This window comes from Falco naumanni, chromosome 16 (assembly GCF_017639655.2).
Source record: "Falco naumanni isolate bFalNau1 chromosome 16, bFalNau1.pat, whole genome shotgun sequence".
Classification (NCBI taxonomy): domain Eukaryota; kingdom Metazoa; phylum Chordata; class Aves; order Falconiformes; family Falconidae; genus Falco; species Falco naumanni.
Window position 1 is genome coordinate 2,428,565 of NC_054069.1, and position 23,487 is coordinate 2,452,051.

The 23,487-nt window shown below is 43.6% G+C and overlaps 1 protein-coding gene across 1 annotated transcript in view; it reads right to left on the reverse strand.

The window, feature by feature from the left end:
- Positions 1-23,487, reverse strand: part of CDON (cell adhesion associated, oncogene regulated) — a 56,484-nt gene that overhangs the window by 6,371 nt on the left and 26,626 nt on the right. Inside the window, exons 7-18 of the mRNA XM_040616185.1 lie at positions 23,026-23,295; positions 21,746-22,093; positions 17,522-17,814; positions 15,522-15,696; positions 14,343-14,471; positions 12,491-12,697; positions 11,574-11,755; positions 10,125-10,230; positions 6,767-6,889; positions 5,043-5,270; positions 3,651-3,925; positions 1,163-1,242 (exon numbers count right to left, since the gene is read on the reverse strand). Of these exons, the coding sequence (XP_040472119.1) occupies positions 1,163-1,242; positions 3,651-3,925; positions 5,043-5,270; positions 6,767-6,889; positions 10,125-10,230; positions 11,574-11,755; positions 12,491-12,697; positions 14,343-14,471; positions 15,522-15,696; positions 17,522-17,814; positions 21,746-22,093; positions 23,026-23,295 (2,416 nt within the window). The remainder of the gene's footprint in view (positions 1-1,162; positions 1,243-3,650; positions 3,926-5,042; positions 5,271-6,766; positions 6,890-10,124; positions 10,231-11,573; positions 11,756-12,490; positions 12,698-14,342; positions 14,472-15,521; positions 15,697-17,521; positions 17,815-21,745; positions 22,094-23,025; positions 23,296-23,487) is intronic.

The window sequence follows — 23,487 nt, forward strand, 5'->3', positions numbered from 1 at the left end:
AAAAAAAGAGCAATTAAAAATATAAATATGCTTAAAATGGAAAAGCAAGCTCTTAATTATGGCATAACACATACAGCATGTTCCAAATTACGGCCAGTCGTACACATCTTGATGACTGCTGTTACACAGCCTGCCTTGAAAACAGACAACTGGCTTGTAAGGGAACGGTAGCTCACTCTTCCCCGGAGACCAGTCACGACACCGGTCCAAAGCGTGCCCAGCTCCACCTGTGGAGTAGCAGCTCATCTCTGTCACGCTACCACACGTGTATTTATGGAAGGAGGAAGAATCTGAAGCCTGTTATATTTTAAATAGTAAAAGCATGAAAATAAAGCGACCATGTTTTCTGCCTTCAACAACAGCTTAATTTCAACTCAGCTTCTCCAGATGTACACCTAAAGGCAGTTGACAATTTCAGTAAGACAGAAAATTCAGAGTATGATTGAAAAAATCCAGAATTTACCACTCACAGCAGTCCAGCACGTCTGACTTTCAGTCCTATTTTTAGTCACTAAAATAACCAGAGGTTTAGTCAGAAGCCTGGAAGAATATTCTTTAAAACTTTCAAAAGTGAAAAACCTAATAAAAATCCAGATTCACATCTACAACGCAGAAGACAGATTTTCCCTTATTCTATGCAAGAATCCCTTTTCTCACGCAAAAAACTCATCCCACACCGACAACGGCTGACCAAACTGCTCCCGAAGAACCTCAAACCCCACGTTTTACAAAGAAAGCAAAGCTGTGACCGTAGTTCATTCGTGTTCTTAAGAGAATGGCAGGAAATGTAAAATACAGAAGACCAATTAAATCCTATTTGACAAACTCCATATGGAATGATTTTGTTATCTCAAACCTGAAGAAAACACAGGAAATAAGGTTAAAAAAAACCCCACACACCCCAGCGCCCAACCTGCCTCGTTTCCTAGAGGGCAGAGGAATATGTTGAGCAAAACACGCTCTGGGGTTTGAATAATTCGTTTTATTCCACCCTGCAGACAATCACCAACTGCTCTCCACGTCATGTGCTGCCATCGGGCTCCTCCGTCCCCTCCGCCAGCGCTCAAGCTCTCTGGCTTTTGTTTGCCCCAGCTTTAACACAGCACCCGGAGCGAGGGCTGCTGTTCGTGAAGGTCCTGCCTCTGTGCCAGTTTTACATCACCTGTTATTGTTCCGACAATTTCGGCAATTGATGCACTCCGAGGGATCAGCCTGCGGCACTGCTGTGTACACCCCACCGCCCTGCAGCAAGGAAGGATTAATTAAAAAAAAAAAAAAGCCAAAAAAAGAAATCAATCACTATTCAAACATACATGAGAGTCACTGAGGAGGCAGTTCAGCTCAAGCTAGCACCCCAAGCCCCTCGCTTCGTTTTCAAACTCTAATCACCTTATCAATCTTCAGATCCGTGCCCTGTAACGTGGCATGGCAACACTGAGCTATTATACAAAGTCAAGTGGAGGGGTTTTGCCAGCATGTGTGTCAGAGAAAAGTAAATAACTGCAGCTTAGACAAGTATGCGGTAATTTCCCTGGTCTGTTTTCAGCTTAATATGCTCAGGTTTAATTTAATAAACACACTGTAAATATGTTTATTTTTAACACTGATGACAGACATGAAAGCAAATTGCTGTTCATTAGCAAACTGTGCCCGTTTGGGGAGACAGAGTATTAAATTTGCAGGGCTGATGTCACAAACATAAACCCATCCCACTTTCCTGTAATTACGCCGATTAGATCAGTTTACCTCGCTACACTGATTTTTGAAACATTTAATATTTTTACAGATGGGGTAATTCCTTAGCCAGCAATGACTCTGGGTGAGAGGGATTTTGTGTTGTTGGTTTTGGCTGAAGGGGCCATTACAAGCAAGTAAAAATGCCCAGATTAACACATACCTCATTGTTAAAGACTAGGCGGACACTGATGCGGGAGCCGCTCGAAAACGGCGCTGCGGAGCTGGGCTACTGCGCCGTGTTTCGGGAGGGGAGCCCGTTTGGGAAAGCTCACCTGGCTTTTGAGATTCCAAGCGGTAGGTAACTTCTAACAATCCCTATTTTCTGCAGACACAGGGCTTACCCTTCAGTTTTGGAGGCCTCTCAGTGCAATAGGGAGCACTGAGGAAACGCCTGATTAGTCTTGATTGCCATCCTGGCCAGTTTCTCTCTTCCTCATTTAGCCCAATCAATGAAACAATAAAGAGAGTCCTAACAAAGATGAGAACATCCTGTTCCTCTGCACTGTCTCACCCGTGTGCCAGTCCTGGTCCTTCTACGTGGGAAGAGATTGTGTGACTCAAACTTTCTACAATGTGGAGGGGGGAGAAGAAAAACTCAACCCAGTCAACCGTTCGCAACGGGGCAGCAGCACTGCAGGTCCCATCGTGCGGCACAGAGGAGCTCCGAGCACCGAGACTTGTGTCCCCACGTGCCTTATTTCCTTCCTTCCCCCACAAAAAATAAAAACAGGAGGGACAAAACACCAGTGCAAGCCCCCAGGCTTTCTCACAGACCAGCCTTCAAGCACTGCAAAACCTTCCCTTCCTGAGGGCTTGTATGGCCGGAGACTTTTGGAGAGTTTCACCCACTGGGAGGTTGGACTGGTCCAAAAAAACACGGTTTGCTCCTAGGTTGCTCTTGAAAGCAACAAAAAAGTGGCACTTGCTAGACAAGCAGACCAAAGAGAGCATCAGGTGAAAAACCAACTGGTCTGGACTTAAAGTTGGAGTTAACTGAAGTGGCAACTACCGTGCAAGTGCTAATTTGTTGTTCAATAAAATGAAGTGCTTGTGTTCAATTACTAACACAAACAATAGCCCCCTTTTTTTTTTTTTTTTTTTTGCTCCAGAAACAGCATGGGTTATTCAGACTTTTGAACTTTTTCTTTCAGTTTTCCTGGGCAATGTTCACAGTTTTGAGTAAGTTTAGTAAGTCTGAATGCAAGCCATCTGTTTCCATAGACAATAATGAAATCATTATTCTCTCTTGGAAACGGGACACATTTCAGCAAATGAAGTATTTTTCCACAGCATACAAAGGCTGGATCATAGACTTAAATTAGTTTTTAATTTTATTTTAAATTTCAAAACAAAAAATTAGCCCTTCTCAACAGTCACAAACAAGGGACTGAAAAAAAGACAGCGTTATTACGTTGCTGCACTTCAAGATGTATGGGGCATTTTATTTTATGGAACCTCCTGCTACATTCGTGCTTTGCCATAATTAATAGCATTGCTTAGAGTTACAGATCTGAAACAGGTGGGGGAAAAAACGGGTGATCCATAAAGCTGCAGAATAAGCAGCTATAATTAAATCTATTTAACTTGAAGATTGAGAAATACCATATGTACAAGTAAAGTATCTCAGCCTAGTACTGAAGCATTCTCAGAGCTTACATGCTGTTAGGAGGAGGGTAGAGGCAGATTTCCCAGAGTAAGTGGAATTCTTGCTGTCATCTGATACTCTCAAATGAAAACCATGATGTTTGTATCAGAAATATCAGCCCAGTTGCTTCCTCTGGGATAAGTAATTTAGTGGAACTGGCTGTTATCAATGGATGAGTATTTCCCCCACCCAAATTAAGTGTGCTTCTACAGTCTCTGAATAAATCCCAAGGTCTGGGCTGAGCCCTCCACCCGGTGTAAGAGCTTACGTTCACAAGATGGTGGGGATGTTCATAGTCCACGTGTGTCCTGGACAGGGAGCTGGTGTGCCCTGGGTACAGTCCAGCTCCTCCATTCATGATCCCGTTAACTCCATTAGCAACTTTATGATGGACATGCGGACAGCCGTTGCTGAGGCCGCCGTTGCTTATGAAGTTTCCGTGGATGCTGCCGTTGACTCTGCTTGTGCCGGGTAAGGTCGTGTACTCGATCATTTGCCCGTTGATATCTGCCCCTTGATACAGATAGCCAGGAGGGTCATATTCTGCAAAAACATTGTTACCAAAATTATTGCCAAAGGAGAAGTTAAACGAGCATCTCTAAGATACTAAAGAAACTTAATTTTCTCTTTCTACAGGCCTTTGTAAAGTAACTGTAATATGTACGTTAACTGTAATGTCTAAGTGCTTAGCATACAAACACAGAAACGTAAAACAGCAACATCCAGGAGAACAGACCAGGAATGCTGGTCTGAAAGGACTCGGCTGACATCAGCCCCCATGAAGAGCGTCCCAAGAATGGGCCATTTGTATAACCAATAGACCCTCTGCCATCTGCTACGAAGTAATGCCAGAAAATATCTCTGGGCTGCAGTTGAAGACACTATCTTATTTTGCAAGAATTCTTGTCTCGTATCTCTCTGACAAGGAGTCAGGACATTTTAAAATAACCACAGGCTGTGGAAAGCACAAGGCTGATTTATGAATTACCAACAGAAAAGATCAGTGAAGAGATGCTGCTAGCACAAATCGTTTGGTGGGCACACAGCACCTTGCAAAGCGTGCTTAAGCTCCAGCGCATCTGCTCAAGGCTCCTACTTGCAAACGAACAGATCTTCCTTACTAACACCTCTATAAAAGACTTGAACTCCATTGTAGCATGAAGGGACTGAGAGGTAGCAAGGGACTTGTCCTCCAAGCGCTGCAACTTCTTTTTCTTTCCAGATACACACGAGAGCGGGAGAGATTCGAGGTCCAAGTCTCCACGTTTTAACAAGTACCTATGATTACACACGAGTTCTGCCACTGCAATCAGCAGAAACCTATGCAGGCGCTTAAAGTTAAACATAAACTGAAGAAACTTTGCCCGGACATTTCACACACCGTGCTTTGGGTGAAACTGCAGCACATTTTTTTTATTTTTACAGAAACTGTAGAGCAATGCAGCAGGGCAGCGAGTATCAATACAAAGAAATGGAGACATTGCTGCTTTGAAAAAATCCAAATCTTCACCTAAAGCACACCTAGAAAGTACAAGTCTCTAAATAAAAGCCAGTTGGCTTAAAACAGGAAACGGCTTCCCATTCATAAAATATAACATGAACGTTACTAATTTTACTCCAATAATATTTTCATGATGAAAGGAAACCAAAAATAACTCACTCTGCATGGCGTTTTGCTGACGGTTCTTCCACAGGCACATGGCAATGAAAACAATGAGAATAAGGACCATCACCCCAAGGACGCAGCCCACAATCAAGTACAGCATGTCACTGCTCCGAACGGGGCCGTGGGAAGGGCCAGCTCCGCTTCCCCCAACCCGGTCGGGGGGATTTGGTGGCGTACTCAGATCTTTCACTGGATATTCGGAAGCTCCCGGCGTGCGTTTCACTGGATGAAAGGAGAGACAAGTACAGGTACATTTGCTGAATGCGTCCTCCAAGTGCGTTTTCACTATGAAATGGAAATAATTACCTGCCGAGTTAGAATCCTAATGCCTCAAAAAGAAAGCTTCCAAGTCAATATTAAAACCCATAACGAGGAGGCCAACTACTATTGGGTAATAACCATTTTCCAAGGCAAATAGTTATTATCCAGCTTGCTAACCCTCTCATTGAGGTCACTCGAAACTTTAACGAGCAACTTGACATACGCATGGCTAGAACTGCACAAAGTCCCAACTTGAAAGAGCACAAATCTTTCCACTTCTGAGGTCAGGAAAAAAACCGCAACATGCATTTCTATCGCCTAACCACTGCCAGATGACCTACTTTTATCTGATGTGAACCCTGCTAACCCCATTTTCAAAACCCTACTACTGAAGATACTAAGAGCTGAACAGCAAAATCACTGAAAACGAGATGCTAGTTTAACCCAGGAATTAAATTTACATTAGTTTTCAGCACACATTCATTTCATTTGACACTAAAAACCTACAAGAGGTGCCTGGCTTAGGAGCAAAGCTGGTCAGAGACACATAAGCACGTCCACACAGATATGTTAGATAAGCTGGATCACCCCACAAGCCTGGAGGAGATGCATTTTACGGAAGACTCAGTAAGAATGACAGATTACATCCTGCCAACTTTAAAATTAGAGAAGAAAGTTGAATTCCTTGCAGGAGGAAGACCAACCGTGTGTGCTGCCTTGAAGCCCTGCAGCTCCCAGCCCCTCTTTTCAAAGGCTTTGCTATTAACTTAGCTAAATTTTGATGCTTCCGCTCCTAGAGAGCGTTTTTCTTTTTTCTTTTTTTTTAAAACATTTTTTCATAGCATGCATTTGAAGTTTACTGTCTGCATTTTCCCTTTACAGCCTTACTTGGTTTTAGAGATTAAAGGAGACAGGAATTCTTCGCAAAATAAATGTGACTGCCATATCTGACACTTCCAGAGAACAGTACAAACTTTGTGCCAGAGGCATGCAGGATTAGCGATGGAGGCAGCCAACATAACCATCAATTGCTGCGGTCTGCACTTATACAACGTGTCACAGAGCCCCAAAGACATAAAACAGACATACAAATCAATTCTGTCATCTTCAAGCGCATGGTTGTCTCCTAGGAAGAGGCTATCAGCATAGCAGGGGAAAAAAAAAAAAATAAAACGCAACCCAGAACAACAATACTATCTTTTAGGCCAGGCAGATCTGCAGAGCTTTGCTAAGAGGCCTTCTCGGGAGTACAAGGTATCAGTTTCAGTATGTTCAAAACAACCCCAGCTTCGGAAGACAAAACAATCCTCCAAAACATTCCAGAAAATTATGGTCTTCATTGCAGCTGACTTTTGCGCTGAAAAAAAACCCTGTTCAACACAGCAGATATTTCATGCCACAAACCACCACCTTCACACGGTCCGGCAGGCAAGCAGACGCGCTCTTTGGGTGCTCACCTTTGGTCTCACAGATCATGACGTTGCTGTACTCGCTTTCACCACCTTCGTTATAGCACTGCATTTTAATGTCGTAAGATGTTTCTGGCTGCAGGTGATTTATCAAGTGCCATTGCTTTGTACCTGGCGGGAGGGGGAAGGAAAAAAAAAATAAATCAACTGTGTTTCATTTACTCACATGACCCAGAATTAGGTATATCACAGCGTCCTTCTCTAAAATGAAGGGGTATTGCAGCTTTTTCTGTTAGCACAACAGTCCTTATCAACAATTTATGGACTTAACTGACGTCATAAGACTCACATTGCGCTGCAAAATAGATTCTTAGAAGAACCTTCTGATGAATAAATGTGGGTTGGGTTTTTTTTTTCCCCCAGTATTTTCAATTTTGGATGTTTTTTTTTTCAAAAATCTTTCTCCACAAAAACCAGAAGTCACTAAACTCAAAAAATATCCAAGTTTCCAGCATCTGTATGTTCAAAAATCAACAGCAGTTCTGTGCATCTTAAATATGAAACTGCTGAAAGGGTGGGTTTAGGATGGGTTATGCAAACTACTTGTCTTACATCGGGCAAGTAACAAGGAGAACCTGACACAGAAAATAGATTTAACTTGGGACAAGGGAAAAACTTCACTGTGCTAAGACCCTCTCCCAGTCTGCCATCCTGCAGGATCCCTAGAGATGCAAGGCACCGACTGAAGCCACCCGTTTTTTGCAGGAAGGATACATCTGGGTTGCTCAACTTAGCCGAAACCGCAAATAATTGAACGTGCATTTTATTAAACATACTAGGAAACAAAATTAGACAGCGTGGCTGTCTCTCGCACTGCCTGCCCCTGCAGAGAAGGATCCCAAGCCAAGCAATCTTCTCTAATAGGACGGTTTTGTCATCTCTGGCTCCTGGCCAACATTTCATTTAGACACCCTCCTGAAGTACTGAGCACTTCAATATAAATCACTCTCGGTTTTTACTTTCACAGGCTTGTGACAAATTTTAATAAACAGCGACCCTTCCCCTCCCCCCCTCTTTTTTTTTTTTTTTCTTTTTAGGGAGTTTAATTAACTGTTTGAGCGCTCTTAATCCCTCTTGGAAAATACCACCTTGAACTGTTTCCACTGTTTCTAAGAAACTGTCATACCACCTACTGATTTAAGTATTAATAAAAAAAATAAAGCTTGCTCGGCTGGCAGGGGCTGTCACCATGACTCTGTTCAAACTTCTCCAGGACCCAAGCCCAGGTGCAGATACCCCTGCCTGGCCAAGAAAAGGGCAGGGGGTACCCATGAGGATCCCACCTCGGTTCGGGATTTGGGGAGAGGATGCACTGCACGCTCCGAGCTCCATCCCTCACATGCCGAGCGTCCCAAGTGAGGGCTGACAAGTCCTGGCTGAAGCTAGAACCAGCCTTTCCCTAAATCGCACGTTCTCCCAAGATTCATACTCGGTTTTCCCGGCACCCCCACCCCCAAGCATTCCTTTCGGTAATTACTACACCAGGTTTTAGGTTTCCGCTTCAAACCATTAGTGGAACTGGAATCAGTACAGGCACTTTAACTGTCCTCTTCGTGCACCATTAGCAAGGAAAAACATTTAAACAACTGACATCAGACTGCATTTACATTTAAAATTCAATCTCCAGGACCCTCAAAACAGAAATTCAGACCATCAGTGCAGGATGGGACTGATTTTGCTTTGCTTTTGCTTAAAGCTGCTGAAAGATACTGAGGAGCCATCCGAGTCAACCTTTTAGCTTGGGTTTTTTTTTTCCTTTAAATAAAATCTGATTTTGCCTGTAGCAGCGTTTGTAAGAAAAAAGTTTTCTGCAGAGTTTTGAATGTCTCTAAAGACAAGACTTAACAGGAAACAGTAAGGAAAGCCTGCGGCAAGCACTTCGCTAATACAGGCATCACAACACTTTTTCCACAACTCATGCAGTCATTTCAAGATAAAATTCCCTGTCAAAAAACAGACAGATTAATTCAAAGGTAACAGAGGGGAAAAAGTGAAGAACAAGTGATTTATGGCAGAAATACCTTAAGTCACATGCTCCTCTACATATTTCACATCAAATGCTTCCAATCACACTTTAATTGAAAATAACTCTTCTCTTTCCCCACCCACCCCCAAAACCCTAATTTAGGGAGCACAGTAAAGAAAAGTTTAAGTTTAAATATTTCCACCGAATGAGTTTCTGTTCCAGGCTTTGGCAGAGCAGAGCAGCTGCTAATGGTTTCAGACTGCCACAAAGAGTTCAATACACACACACACACACTCTTGGAAAAAAAAAAAAATCAGAAACAAGTTAATTTCACAGCACAGTGGAGCCCACTTAAACAACTAACTGCTTAGTGTATAAGATTTATAAACACATAAGTTCTGTCTAGCAAAGGCTAAAATACATTTGCAGATGAAGGTGCAGACTGCATAAGCTTCTTTAAAGCAATCCTCCGAGCCGAAACTCTGGATCTTTAATAGCTTTATAGTGTGCAAAAGCTTATGTCATGCATCAAAGTACTATGTGGAGTATTGTCTAGCCAGGGAAAATTTTCAAAATAAAGGCCCAATCCTCTTGTAAGTGAAATAAATGAGGGGGGGGGGGGGGGGGGGGAAATAATTAACGTCATCGGGACAGAATGAGATCACTACGTTTACTCAGCCCAAGTAATAAGAACATTAAGTAAAATATTTTTAAAAGGGTTTTCCACTTCTGGACCAATACAGACATTATCTAATAACTTCTTCCAGGAAAATGATGATCTAATATGAACAGGGGGAAAAAATAACCTGACTAAAAGGCAAAATGAAGCACAAACATACCTGCATTTGCAGCGCACTACAGCACTTGAGGCTAAAAGTGACTTACTTATAGTAGGATAAGCAATTAAACAAGGTAAAAGGAGAGAAAGGCAGTTACACACAAGGTACTGCCTAGCTTTGAAAATCCGTGCTGGGATAAATCATTTTAAAAGCCAGCTAGTTATTAGTATGGTCTGTAACACAGATGAGCTTACCCTGGGTTAAATCTCATTTACACTGCTTTCTCTTTACTCAACTACTTTAAGCTAAACCAGCTTAAATAGACCTACATTAAGGATTTGCAGCAGTGTAACAAGACAAACTTAAACCCAGTATTTAGTTCTCAAGTTTCCACGTAGCGAAGGCTTGAGAAGGAAGAAACAAGTTCATGTGTGGGCAGAACTTGACGTTACGTAGTTGAGATAGCTACTTCTGTGAAATATACTGTAAAGACTTAGTTTGGGAAAAGCAGTTTAGATTTCATATAAACACAGCCAACACGGCTACATGATGTTCCTCCCCGTCGAGCAGTGTTATTTAATACGCGTTTACTGCAGCGTACCTTCCACGATATCCCTCTTGTAGTCACTATCATTGTCACTGTCTGTAGGCCGGTAATAGATATAAAATCCTTGGATGGGTGTGTTGTTGTTGCTTGATGTAATATACTAAAAGAGAATTTTATAAGACTGCGTTAGAGAAGAAAAATTTTAATTGAGTCCTGCTGAGCTGTCATCACTGAATATCTTATCACTTTGAAATATGGTTGTTTTTTTTTTTAATAAGGTTGTGCAAGCAAGGTGTAGGGGGAGGTTTGCACAGAGGCTCCAACAGAAAGAGGATCATCAATTGCCGTGGATTTACAGACACGGATAAGATGAGCTCAGTACCAGTTCTTACAGGGTTGCAGGAGAGTGCTCTGCCATTGAACTCCTCCGAGCAGTTGAAAAAATGAGGGTAGCACAGTGACAAGAGACCGAGCTGGGGCTGACACTTTCCTCCCACATCACTTTCCAAACCATCAATTAGGGTTTGACCATGAACGGTCTGAAAGCTCGCGTGATTAATGGAAATGGAAAAGTTAAGATCATTTTCACTTCAGAAAGAGTGAAGGTCACTCTAAAATTCAGCTCGGTAATATTTTACTTTAAGTTATGCAGCCTCCTGAGGAACCAGAGGTTATTTTAAGTTTATTATCCTTAACATCTCTTAAGGCTGAGCTAGCAGAGCAAACTAACACTGGGAATGCTACACGTTAAATCCTCCAAAGTATACTGGGGGTTAGATTTCAAAACAAGAGCAAAGAATTTCTGTGGGTTTCAATAAGGACTTTAAAGTGCTTGTTTACAAAAGACGAGGTAACAGGGGAAAGCAAAACGTTCCTCTAACATGAAACCTCTACTGGATGCGAGGGAAGACGGCGGGTTTCAAACCCAGCGCCCGCTTCCAGCTATCACAGCCTGGATTGACAAAAGCAGCAGGAACTGCAGGAAACGAAGCCAACTCGCTCGCAACTCATGGCACGAACAGGGGTTTGGACAGAGTTAAGCCCACTGGTGCCTCTTGATATATCTGTGCCAAAGCAGGTGGACCAAGGCGGCTGTAGCCTTTCACTGGAGCTGCCAGTTGGGCTTACATCTGGTGTAACCCGAGGAGGTGGTGCACGGCATCCCCAGGGAGCTGGAAGGGGAGAGCGAGGTGGAGGGAAGCTGGGAGACAGCACAGAAGGCAGCAAACGACTGACAGGGCTGCCTCCAAGGAGAAAAAAAAGGGTTTGGAAATGGGGGGCAAAGGGCTCAAGGGGCATATGGTCCAGTAAGTTACCCAGTTCTACCATAAAATCATGAAGTATCTTAGTCCTCTTGAGGAGCAAGATCATCTCCGAGTCCTGGGGGGAGAGGGGGGAACCACCACTCCCTACTCCGCAATCAGCTCCTAATCCTTGACTTTTAAGAGCCACAGCAGTAAAAACTGGCCTGCAACTGTGAGAAGAGGAGACAATTATACCTACCGTCCATTTTAACATGATCTGAGTGTCACTGATGGCTTCAGTATAAGCAATGTGAGGTCCCGTGATAGGGCGGTTCGAAAACCGGCTGGTAAATCCAGCTACTTGGTAAGGGCGGGATGCTGCACTACGTGGGCTCTCCCCGTAATTGTTCACAGCAATCACACGGAACCTATACATTTCTCCTTTTAAGGGAAAAAAGTGAAAGAAAGTAGACGTTGCAGCAAAACAAGTACCAGAAACAGGATTCAAGGAGAGACTAAACAGATTAGGAAGCGCTTTTTGCACAACATCCAATTAGAAAAAACATAGGACTCATTGCCACAGACTAATGTGCACATCAGAAATATAAACAGCTTCTAAAAGTGATGAGGGAAATTCACTCTGGAAAAATCCAAAGGCTATTAACACACAGAGATGGAGATGCCTCCATCAGCTCAGGTATTCTGTAAACCACAAAGTGGTGGGCACCGAGAAGATGCTTCAGAAGATACCTGTCATCATCTGTTCCCCCTACTCTCGCACCCTTAACCCCAGCTTTCAGGCTGGACGCTGGAAGAAGTCAGGACAGACATTTTTCCATTAATGCATTTTTCTCTTTTTGCATTCTGTATGCTTACTGGGACAATTAAGTTAAAAATAGCAATAATACACAACCCTCCTCTACACACAAATAAGTATTAAATTATGGCGGGGTGGGTTTTTTTCCACTTAGAAAGCCAGACATCAACTCAAATTCATGTAACGAGCTCCTATTCCACACAAGAAAAATACGCCTAACCAACCAGAAACAGGATAATCCAAGCAGAAGTTAAAATGAAACAACCGAAGAGCTGCAGGACTCTCAGCAGGAGTGCAGTCATCTAAACGCTGACAACAGCAACAACAGCTGAGGTGAAGAAAAGATCCATTTTTGATACCTGGCTCCAAGTTCCGAACTTCCACAGAGAGCTTGGAAGGAGAAATGTTATCAGCTGCAACCAGCCAGTCACTGTTTCGACCCAGGCGTTTATACTCGACTTTAAAGGCCGTAATGGGGGAGCCGCCGTTTGCTCGTGGTATCCACGTGACATAGACAGATGATTCCGATGCTGTGGAGATCGTGGGTCGGTCGGGAGCTTCTGGAACTGAAATGAGAAATTCAGTTAAAAGAGAATTAGGGTCGGCTGAATCTTTGTTTTCTGCATCAACCGATTAAACGAGTTGCTGATGATTAAATTAGACTTTGTGTATTAACAAGGAGAATCTTAAATCATCCTCTAATAATTACTCCCCTTACTCCTCTGGAGGAGATGCTTGAAGAGCAGAAGACAGAGGAATCAATGACTTTATCAATATAATCACCAAAAAAGATACACTGTTGCACTACCCCAACTCATCTCTACACGGAATCAGAAACACATACTAAGTGAACAGGAAAAATATGGTTATCATTTCCAAAAACCCTAAATTCCCCCAGACCCAGCGAGACTTCAACTCATCCACACTAACGAGCGCTGCATTGCCAGAGAAATGAGAACAAAGAGCAAACAAAGCATGCAATAAATTATATACTTACTGAACTCACTTGAAGTTACAGACAGCAGTGGAACAGAGAGAACGGAAAGAGGTGGTGTTAGCAAATCTGGTTATAACCATTCCGACAACCGACGAGAGCTGTAAGGCTTTCCTGAACTAGCTTGTATTCATTCACACGGAGCCGGTCACTGGTGAGAGGAGGAACTGAGCAAGGAACAGCAAGCTGGCAGCTTTGGGGGCACGAAGCCCTGCGTGTGTCCCCCTGTGTGGCTTGCATGATGTTTAGCACTGTCACCAGCATGCAACTGTTCAGCTCCTCACTCGCATTATTAATAAAGCTCTCTGCACACCTTTGGCTGCACCCAAAATTTTAGATACCAAGTCATCTTTGAGCTCTCAGCCCCTGAGTAAATTCACCTGGGTCAGGTCAATGAGTTCAAAGGCTGGGGTGGTATGAAAAAGGACTATAGACATGCTGTTGTCATGGGAAACCAGGCTAAAAAAAAAAAATAATCACACCTGCTGGGAAGTGGCTGTATCTTCTTGCCATCAGAAATAAGCCCATCCCTGGGAAGCCACAGGAAAACATTCAAAACAGATATAATCTGTTTTGAGAACTTAAAACTCTGACACAGCCATTTCCCATTTTCCCCTCTTCTTCTAGATCTTTCAAGTGAAAGAGAAGAGAAAACAGAGTATTTAGCAAAAAAGCAACTGCAGGTTTAAAAATGAGCAGCAAGGGCACCGTTTATACCTGAAAATCTTAACTTTTTGAGCACCACACATGCAGCTAATAGAATCCTTGGAAATATTAAATGCTCAGTAGATTAGGGCATGCATTTGCTAAATTCCAAGTTTCAAACAGTCCATTAGAGATGCTGAAGTCTCTTAAGAAGCGCACCGCCACTTGGTGTCTTAACGTGGCTGTGGAAACCTGAGATATCAAGGCAGGTGCTTAAAATACTAACTCACTGACCGGAAAAAGGTAACCTTTCAGTTAGTCCCAAAGTATGGATGATGATCTTTTACTTTGGAAACACACAGAAGAACAGAAAATCTAGCAGATATCTGACCTCGTTCATAGAGGTCCCACAAGAGAGGAGAAACACCTGTAACAAAGAAGCCAGGGGAACAAACAGGAAATACAAGAGGTAATACAAGCACCTAGAGCAGTAATAAACACAAGTTAACCCAGATGAACCTGTTTGCAACACAACTTTTAGGATACGGATTACAAACCATCCATATGCTTACCTCCACTGTGTCGAGACAGGTCTGGAAGAACAACGCCAAAATTATTTGTGCCTTCGTGAACAATGGGATGTTTAGGAATGCCTACCGGTGGAGATGGAGCCTGAGTGTTTTTTGAAGATGATGTTCTTTCTAAGAAATATATGATATACAGTACATCAGCTCAGGGACCGGCCAAGAAAAAGATTTTTTGCCTCTCACAATATGCTCGCTCCATGAGATCACTCGCCACAGCGCAGGGGACTAAAGCCCTGGCTCCAAATCACAGCTAAACAGTCAGGACAGCAATTAGGGGGTTTCGTCAGTGGAAGAGCAGCGGTACCTTCCCCTCTCAGCCCAGGCACACTCATGCTGTGGATAAGGGACTGCTCATCTGCAGTACTGCACTTGGAGGTGGTGCCACCAGCTCCTGCCTGGGTTTCAAAGCCCTCTCTCATCACAAAATCGCAACAGGTGGTGAACACTGCACACTGAAATCCACAACCAGGGGAAGAGCTTCAACAAAAGTACTATGGAAGCTGTGTTTGGCCACAGCTAGACCCAGGACACTGGACTGAGCGGACTGCTAGCCCGTGGCGGTTTACGTGCATCGTGAATCCATAGATTTCACAAATACGTTACATTCTCAATAATCTTGTCCTTGTACATTAGCATGGAAAATATCTGCTCACATGTTTAAAAGTATAGCCACCAGTGCCCAAGCTTGAAAGAAAAAAACATTGCTTTGATTAGCAATGCTTGTTGCTGTCTGCACGCAACTATCAAAACAGCTGGCTTCTGATCCGCTGAGACATTTTCACTGCAAAGCAAACCAGAAGCTGTTTCGATATATGAAAACTTGATGGTGCAGAGAGTTTCTTTTGTGATATTCTGAAAAACCTGAACAAGGACAGGCTGCTCCCCGACTTAGCTCCTTTAAGCAAGTGGGATCTTACAGCGTAAGTCTTAATAATCATCCCCAAAATAATATTATCGAGCTTTTAACAGCTTCTAATTACCACCAACCCTGGTAATGCACAGGGAAGTCTGGCCTACAGCTATTTTAGCTATTAGAGGCTGCTCTTCAGCAACTAAATTGCAGAACGTTTCACATATGGCTTAGCAGACAACATACAGTTGACGTAACTTAAATAAATGTCCTCTCAAAAGCCTAGGACACAGAGAACATTGTGTTGCACCTACCTTTGCTGGTGCGAAATGTCAGCATGGCAGGCTGGCCTTCCCCAGCGGCACTCCTCGCCACCATTAAGACTTCATAGAGGCTGGAAGGCTCCAGCTCGGTGAGCCGCAGCTCGTTCTCACTGCCAGGGACACGCACCGTGTGCCAGCTTCCCACTGTACCGACGCTGTCGTCCAGCTGCACAGGACAGGGAGGGAAAGCTCAGCATCAGTAGTGAATTCATGGAATCCCATGTAATGCTCAAATACCTCAGCACTTTCACACGCAAGCGTGGCCAGAGGACCTCTGCCACATGCCAGAGCTCCGTATGTTCTCCTGTATTGTCTCCAAGGGCTTCTGCCACAACTCAACACTTTTGCAACTACCTTCACAGCCCTCCTTCAATAAATTTGACTTACTTTCCCCCTCTCTAAACAGATGCACGCACTGGTCATCTTCACTTGTGGCTACAACCAGCAAAAGATCAAATGATTTTAAAGACTTCCATCAGCCTTTAGCTGGCAGTGTGTGTGACATTAAGGGGCTGGACCCAACACCCTAACGAGAAAGATATGTTCCCTGAACTATCCCAGCTTTTCCTGTACTTAAACGTTTTAAAATATTTATTGGCTAAAATGGGCAACAAAAAGTATGTCCTAGTTACTTCTTGAGGCTGGAAAAAAGAAGCCAGCAAGGAGACCAAAGATTTGGGGTTTTTTATTAATGCATGTTTGCTTTTTTTTTTTAAAGGAGGAGAAAAAAAAACCAAACACCAAAACTTTTAAATTTAACAGTGAAAGCACCAGCTCCATTTAAGAAAGAAGATTCAGGGTAGTCTCTTAATGCTTGACCTTCGCAGGAAAACATTACCCCAAATCCCAAAGGAAAAGACAAAGATTCTACCAAAAATAAACTACTAAACAATATAAGACTTTAATAAAACACGGAAGGCAGATCTAAATGCCACGGATTATCAAAGATTATGCCAGAGGTCTTTGTTCCAGTATTTTCTTCTGAAGTGACCACTCTTCGGGGAATAAAAGCCTTAACTTTTTTGTTCCCCCCCCATCTTTAAAAGAGGGAAATCAATAAAATAATTTAATGACACAAAGAGACCACCACTCTAAAAAAAAAAACCATGGTAAACTCCCTACTGAGAAACACGAGTGAGCACAGTTAAGGTGGAAAGGGTTGTTATGAGTGAAGGGGTAAGCATAAAAAAGGTCAAAGTAGTATTCAGAGCTTTCAGTGCTTATGTGAACCAACCACCTTTGGATGAGAAATTGTATCAACAGACTTTGGCACTGGGTTTTCAGGAACTATCAGGTCAAAATTCTAAGCATTCGCTCCAGGCTAAGACAAGATCAGGATGTAGAGGATTACAAAGCTTATGAAAAATAAACCAAACAACTTTGCCACGCAGAAAACTGTTTGCTTGGAAGAACAGGCGCAGGCATTGCTTGGTTCTCATTTTAATCAAAAGAGCACACTGTTGAAACACCATTTTTAATGACAGTCTCTGCTTTGGAAGTTTTAGTTCAACTTCGTATTTGGTAACTTCAATTTAATAGAGTGTCTTTGGGATGCAGAGGAGCAAGCTTGTTGACATACTAAGCTAACGCCTGGCTTCCCTTCTGATCTCAAGTGTACCCACCAGATTCAAGCTTGCTCAGACAAATGGATTTTTAACATCACCGAAGTTGCATACAATATGCCCCGGAGCCTCATTCCGCATAGACCCTAATGACACAGCAAAGGAAATGAAAGCTTGGGTGCTGCTGAATAAATCTTGCTTAAAACTAGACAGAACAGCCTCCTTGCGACAACTTCAGTCGCCCCTAAAACGAGCTGCCTGCGTGGCCACGGTAACACTGCAGTTTAACTATATTCTATATTCTCTCTGGCCTGACACCACATTCTTGTTAACGCCAGCACTGCAACAATCACTGGTTCCTTGAGAAACTTAAAACAATAAAATCCATCTGCCGTAGCGCACAGCTTCGATGCGATGGAGGAACGTTACCTTGCGGTATTTGACAAAGTAGGCATTGATGGGCAAGCCCCCATCCCGCCCCGAACGCCACACCAGGTTGTATATGTCTGGCTTCAGCGTCTGCGGGGGGCTGAGGATGATGGGGGCCTCGGGGGGAGCAGCTATATTCGAGGCTTTTTCCGTTGCAGCTGCTTCCAAATGCAATTTTGTTGGAGGCGAGCTTGAAAACGCTGTTTCTGCACCAAAATCACCCTCACTTTCATCGCTCTGGGCAATCTCCACGGGAGCCATTTCTTCTGCTTTCGTGCCAGTTTCGAAAGGAACTGTAAAGGGAGGACTCTGGTTACATCTTCAGGATGACGTATGTTTGCCCTGCAGAGTGGACGCTAAATCATTTAGGAGTGTCATTTCCAAACAAGCCCTGCTGCAAAAAGCCAGTTAAGAGATGCCCACACAGACCTGAGCCTGGTGCCAAGCTGCACGCTCGCACGCCAGCTATTTTTTCAGGGCAGCACAGTGGGTTTTGGTTTGTTTCTTGGTTGTTTCCCCCCCATCCCATCCCCAAAAGCAGCAAAGAGAGAAAACCTGAAAGGCAACATCTGTAGGCATGGTTTGACTAGTGTCTCCAATAAATTAAGTAGTGGCAACGCATGTTAAAAGAGAAAAATAAAATAGCTACACTTGTGACACAAACTGAGTAATTTTAAATTAATCACAGTTGTACAAGGAACTTTTCATGGCCTGAACTGGCGTGCACACAAGAAGACATTCTCCTACCTCAGTTTCTGAGGTTTTAGCTGCAATTTTGATCAGCTTTGAAAGTTGCACAACTCTACTACTTCATCTGAAAATTTATACTGAGAATAAACTCAGTTTACAGACATCTAACATGCAATTTAATACCAACGCTTTTCTAGAAATCCTCCTCCAGCCTCCTTCATCCTATTTACTTTTCCTAGTATAAAAAAAAAAAATCATATATATGTAATATCAGTAGTTTGAAAGAGGCTGCGAGACAAAACAAAGCACTGTTCTGCTGATGCAGGGTTTGCCAGCATTCCAGGCAGGAAAAGGGTGGCAGGTTGGACATCTGAGATTGTCCAGGACAAGTAAATGTCAGTACTCAAAGTGAGAACGTTTGGGAACCAGCGCAGCTCCTCAAGGTTGCATGCTGCAGCACCAAGACTGCCAGATGTTCTTAGCCCTGTCCATCCTTTCAGATTAGTGTAGGTTTATGTTATGTGCCAGGGTCTGGAAGGGGAAGGGAATGAAGGGAACTTGGTTTACAAAACAAACAAATTCCTTGGTAATGTAAAGCCTAGGCAGTGTTAGCCTGGCTGACTCAGATTCCTCCAAACCTCCATTAAAATACCAGCAGCAAGTGTGGCTGCTATTTTTGGCCACTTTTTAAAAAGCTGGGAAGGAAAGTTCTCTTTTCAAATTGAAGACACGCTCTCAGCAAGCATTCCTTGTTTGTTTCTTCCTATTTATTTAGCAATGCCACAAAATTCGGAGACAGGAAGAAGGGAACAACGCAGGGAGGGCGTCCCCAAAGCCAGATGGAGTTTTGCTTAAAATGTCAGACGCCCCCAGAACAATCTCCAAGCAAAAGGGTATCTACGACTGTCAGCGAAGCAGCGGGAAAGGGATGCACCGCCGCGTGTTAATATTGGAAACAAATGCCGTATCTGCTGGAGGAGGCGGAAGGCCCACTGCATTGTGGTGGACCCAGAGGATTCGTGGGTGGGCACAGGGCGGTTTGACGCCTGCTGGCATGGGGAAAGGGACTCTTGCGCGTGGAGAATGAGTTGTGGTTTAGGCTGGTGACAGGAGACCTGCAGTCATTGCCGTGTTTATTGCTGCGCGAGGGGAGTCATCAAGAACTGGCAAGTAGTTGGTATTTTTTTCCTTTGGAAAACAACCCCCGGGTAACAATTTCCATTAAGCAATACGGATCTAAGCTCTTTTTGCTAAGTTTCTCGCATAATTGCTACCCATATAAACCAACACATCAGACTTCTCTTTGCTGCTGTGTCATTATGCAACTTTTTTTGGCTGGTGCTTGTAGTACCATCTCTTTCCCTTTAGCCACTGAGACTTAACTCCTCTTCCTTCGATTCCCAGCCCCACTGTGAAACACGAGCGGCACCAAGCTGGGTCAGATGCATGGCTGTACGTGCCCAAAATCCTGTCTCCAACAGCAACCAGAGAAGGACCAAACATCCCAAATTCAGGCATTGAAAGAATGTATTCATAGCTTTTACGTGCATTCTCCATAATCCCCAGTACTTTACAGCTCACTGCTGTGTCTCCCCTTCAGCTGCCTCATTTTGAAGGTAAAGAGCCCTCACCTTTTCAGCGTCTCCTCATGCAGAACCCATTCCACACCCCTCTGAACCCATCTGCTGCGTTTCAAGCACATGCTTGTTCTTCTACACCCTTCTTGAAACAGGGGTGCAAACACAGAAGCAGATTTCAACCCTCTGGCATGCCCTGGGGAAGCAGAGCAACTTTTGTATTTTGCCTCCGCTATGCAAACAGATCGCATTCCCAGGCATTGCTTTCCTGCTTCTCAAACAACCAGAGGATCCTGCCTCCTTATGAGCTCTCCGAAAACCTTAGCAAAGGCTGGGAAAGCACTCTGGAAATCTGAACACAGCAGATCAGTGAAGTCATCCATGCCTGGCAAGTCTTTCAAATCACCCTAAGACTGCTCAGAGGTGCCTGGCTTCTATAAATGACAGCTTCAGCCTGCTCTCGACTGTATCACCTACTTACAATAAATGCTGCTCTTTTTTTTCCTGTTTTATACTAACCTGCCTGCTATTCAGACTTCCTGGAGTGCGTTTTTCTCCTTCATTTCCATTAGATGAAGTTATTTTGGAGAATTAACCCTGTGTTTAGTAACTCTGGGAAGGTACTGCCGTGCATGCAACCACCACAACTGCCTAAAAAAGCCTAAAAATAAGCGCCATGGGTATAGGATCCTAAGGCTATCGTTTTACATTTTGGTGGTTTCTCACTATGATGGCAGCTTAAGTTGCCCTGCTTGCTTTTAAGACCATGCAATGAATCATGTCGTGGAACAGATCCAGCCAAAAAAAAAAAATAAAATAAAAAGAGACATTTTTCAGCCAAGTAAGTTCTCTTACTGTGTGCTTGCACAAGGCAAATTACAGGAACAAGCTGCTGAGGCTAAGAGTTGCTTAAGTTGATCCTACTCCCAAAGAAATGCACTGGAATCACTGCTTAAGTCATTCAGGTGCTTCGGAAGTGTTACCTGGCACAAATTGTTCATTAAAACGTTTAAATGTTTGAGCATGTCTTTTGGCATGGTTGAGAACTGTTCTAAAACCTTAACAGCTCCCAGAAACTACTTACGGACTTTTATATCAAAACCAAATGCCTTAACCACCCTCTGCACCATAATCAGCAGCTAGTACAACTTAGAAACCGATAAAAGTTAATAAACAAAACATTAAAATTGAACTTACTACCATAAAATTCTGAGGCAAAGCAGTGGGATGTTTTTTTGTTTGACACAGACCAAATTCTAGGATGATAATTTAGTTTTGTTTCCACTCAGCAAGGTCCAACAATAACTTATTTATAAAAGTATACGATGGGATCACTTTCTTGAGGTTTCTTCTTTCTTTCTTCCTCTAAGAGAACATTTAAGCATCTTTTCCAATTATTTACATGAGTTTAAACTCTAACTGGTGGTAACAAAGAACTTTAAATATGGGGCCACTTATTAAATTCCACTGACCATAAATCTCGCGGACATTCAGCTAAATTTACTACAGCAAGATGCTGAAAGAGCCGAGAAACTTAAAGTCACTTCATGTAATTGAAAATCTCTATCTTGGTTCTTGCGAAGGGAACCTGGGGGAGTTTAAACCTGTTATTAATAGCACGTAATATTCCAATGTGGAAAAAGGAAATCTCTCCTTCCCATCTTGCTTTTATACCAGAAGAACTGTCTTTTCCTAGTAGCAGTATCAAGAAATTAAAAAAGAAAAGCCATCCTTATATAGGTTTTATCGCATGTAAGAATGCTAAGTCCATGTCACAGACAGGTGTTTCTCCTCTGCCTAAGGTGGAAGGGAGAAACTGGTCTACAAAGCCAGCTTAGACTTGTCGGTTTTGTTTCCCCAGGGTACCCACACTACCTACCAACTGTTAACTTCTTACTTTGAGGCATTTCTCACCTAAATCAGGGAGCCAAGTGTGCAATTTTGCATTCAAGCTTACCAACTGTAAGGAAGGCTTTAGACACCACGGAGCCGTGCTCGTTGATGGCTTCACACGTGTACTCCCCGGCACGCTCAGGAGTCACGTTCCTAACGTGCAAGGAGCTCCAGCCCGCTTGAGACACAGAGAAGTAGGTGGGCTCCGCCACGGCGCTGCCCAGCACTGCTTGAGGAGGTTTCTGCGGTTTTGAGTGAAGCACCTGGGAAGGGTGGCTGGTCATAAGTCCTCTGCTGTCGTACCAACGGATGATGGGAACAGGTAGGCCAGTGGCATTGCAAGACAGCGTAACATCCCCACCATCTATCACAGTGATGCTTGCTGGTGAAGAGACTATAACCGGCCTAGAGCCTTTGCCGAGGGGGGGGAACACAAAAAAACCCAACGCATTAATTTGGCTAAGGAATATGACACGCCAGAATGAGTCAATACATTAAAAAAAAAAAAAAGTCATGCATGCTTCTTTTAACTACTCTAGTTATTTCTTCTCTAGACAGCCTCTCCAGACCCCCTTTTCCAGACTGAAGAGATCAGCTGAGACTTGTGCTTAGAGAAGACTGATAGAAAACTACACTCAAACCACACTTCAAATTTTCTAAATAACGAAGCCCATCACTGAGGAATGCAGTGCAGGCAAGACTGGCTTAGTCCACTCCACAGACAAGCAGGTCACAAAGGATCTGCTCAGCCAGTCTCTGTGCAGCTCCCACCAACCTTCATAGGTACAGAGCGGGTCAAAAGCTTCAGCTGCACATGACAGGGAGAGAAGAGGAGCAGCAACAGTCTTGCCAACATCCTGCACTCGCAGAAACCAAGGTCTCCAAGTATTAGAAGGTACCTTAGACTGAAGAGTGATCAAAAAGACTATTTGTAGCTGTTAATGTGATACAGGGGAAGTGTGCAACCCCAGCTCTGACGTTCATTTTGTAAACTTGAGGATAAGGAACGGGCATAATTACTCATCAGCCAATACTCCTAAGAATACCAGTTCATCCAGCACAACAGCCCCCTGATTCTGTTTAAGAATGTCATGTCAGATTCAGTCATAAACTGATTTAATTGCAGCTGGTAATCTAGGGTTTAAGTATGAAGTAACCACGCTGCCCCAGAAATGCCTACATCTCTTAACATTCAACTGAAAGCACCTTCTTTGTAAGACTTGCTAGAAACAGTGGTCAGAAACACATCAATATACAATCTGGGGGGGGTGGGGGAACAAACAGGAATAAAGCTTAAAGCACAACTGTTTAATTTGAGTTCTTGAGGGCTGCAAGTGCTCCTACCTGGCTGGACACGAAGTCTGCCAGTAGACTCCCCAAATCCAACCCCATTGTCAGCTATACACTGGTACAACCCAGAGTCCTCTTGGGTGACGTTGGAGATCTGCAGACCGTTCCCTGTCAGCAGATGTCGTGGGGAGACGCGGAGGGGAGCTGCATTGTGGAGCCAGGTGACAGTCGGAGCAGGGCTTCCACGAACATCGCACCAGAAATGCACAGTCACTCCAGTGGCCACCGTTTCATCTTGCAGTCCCTTGGAGATTGAGGCAGGTTCTATAAAGGGAAATAATTTCACATAAACCACCGTATGTTGATCTTGGCCTAAGTCCTGAAGAAAACCCTGTGAAATGTTACACAAACTTATTGCATACAAAGGCTAAGCAAGCACCATGCAGCTCTAGTTCTACTCAGCCTAGAGCTGGTTTTCCCCACACTCTTGCTTATTTTCATGGTTTCTCCCTTCTT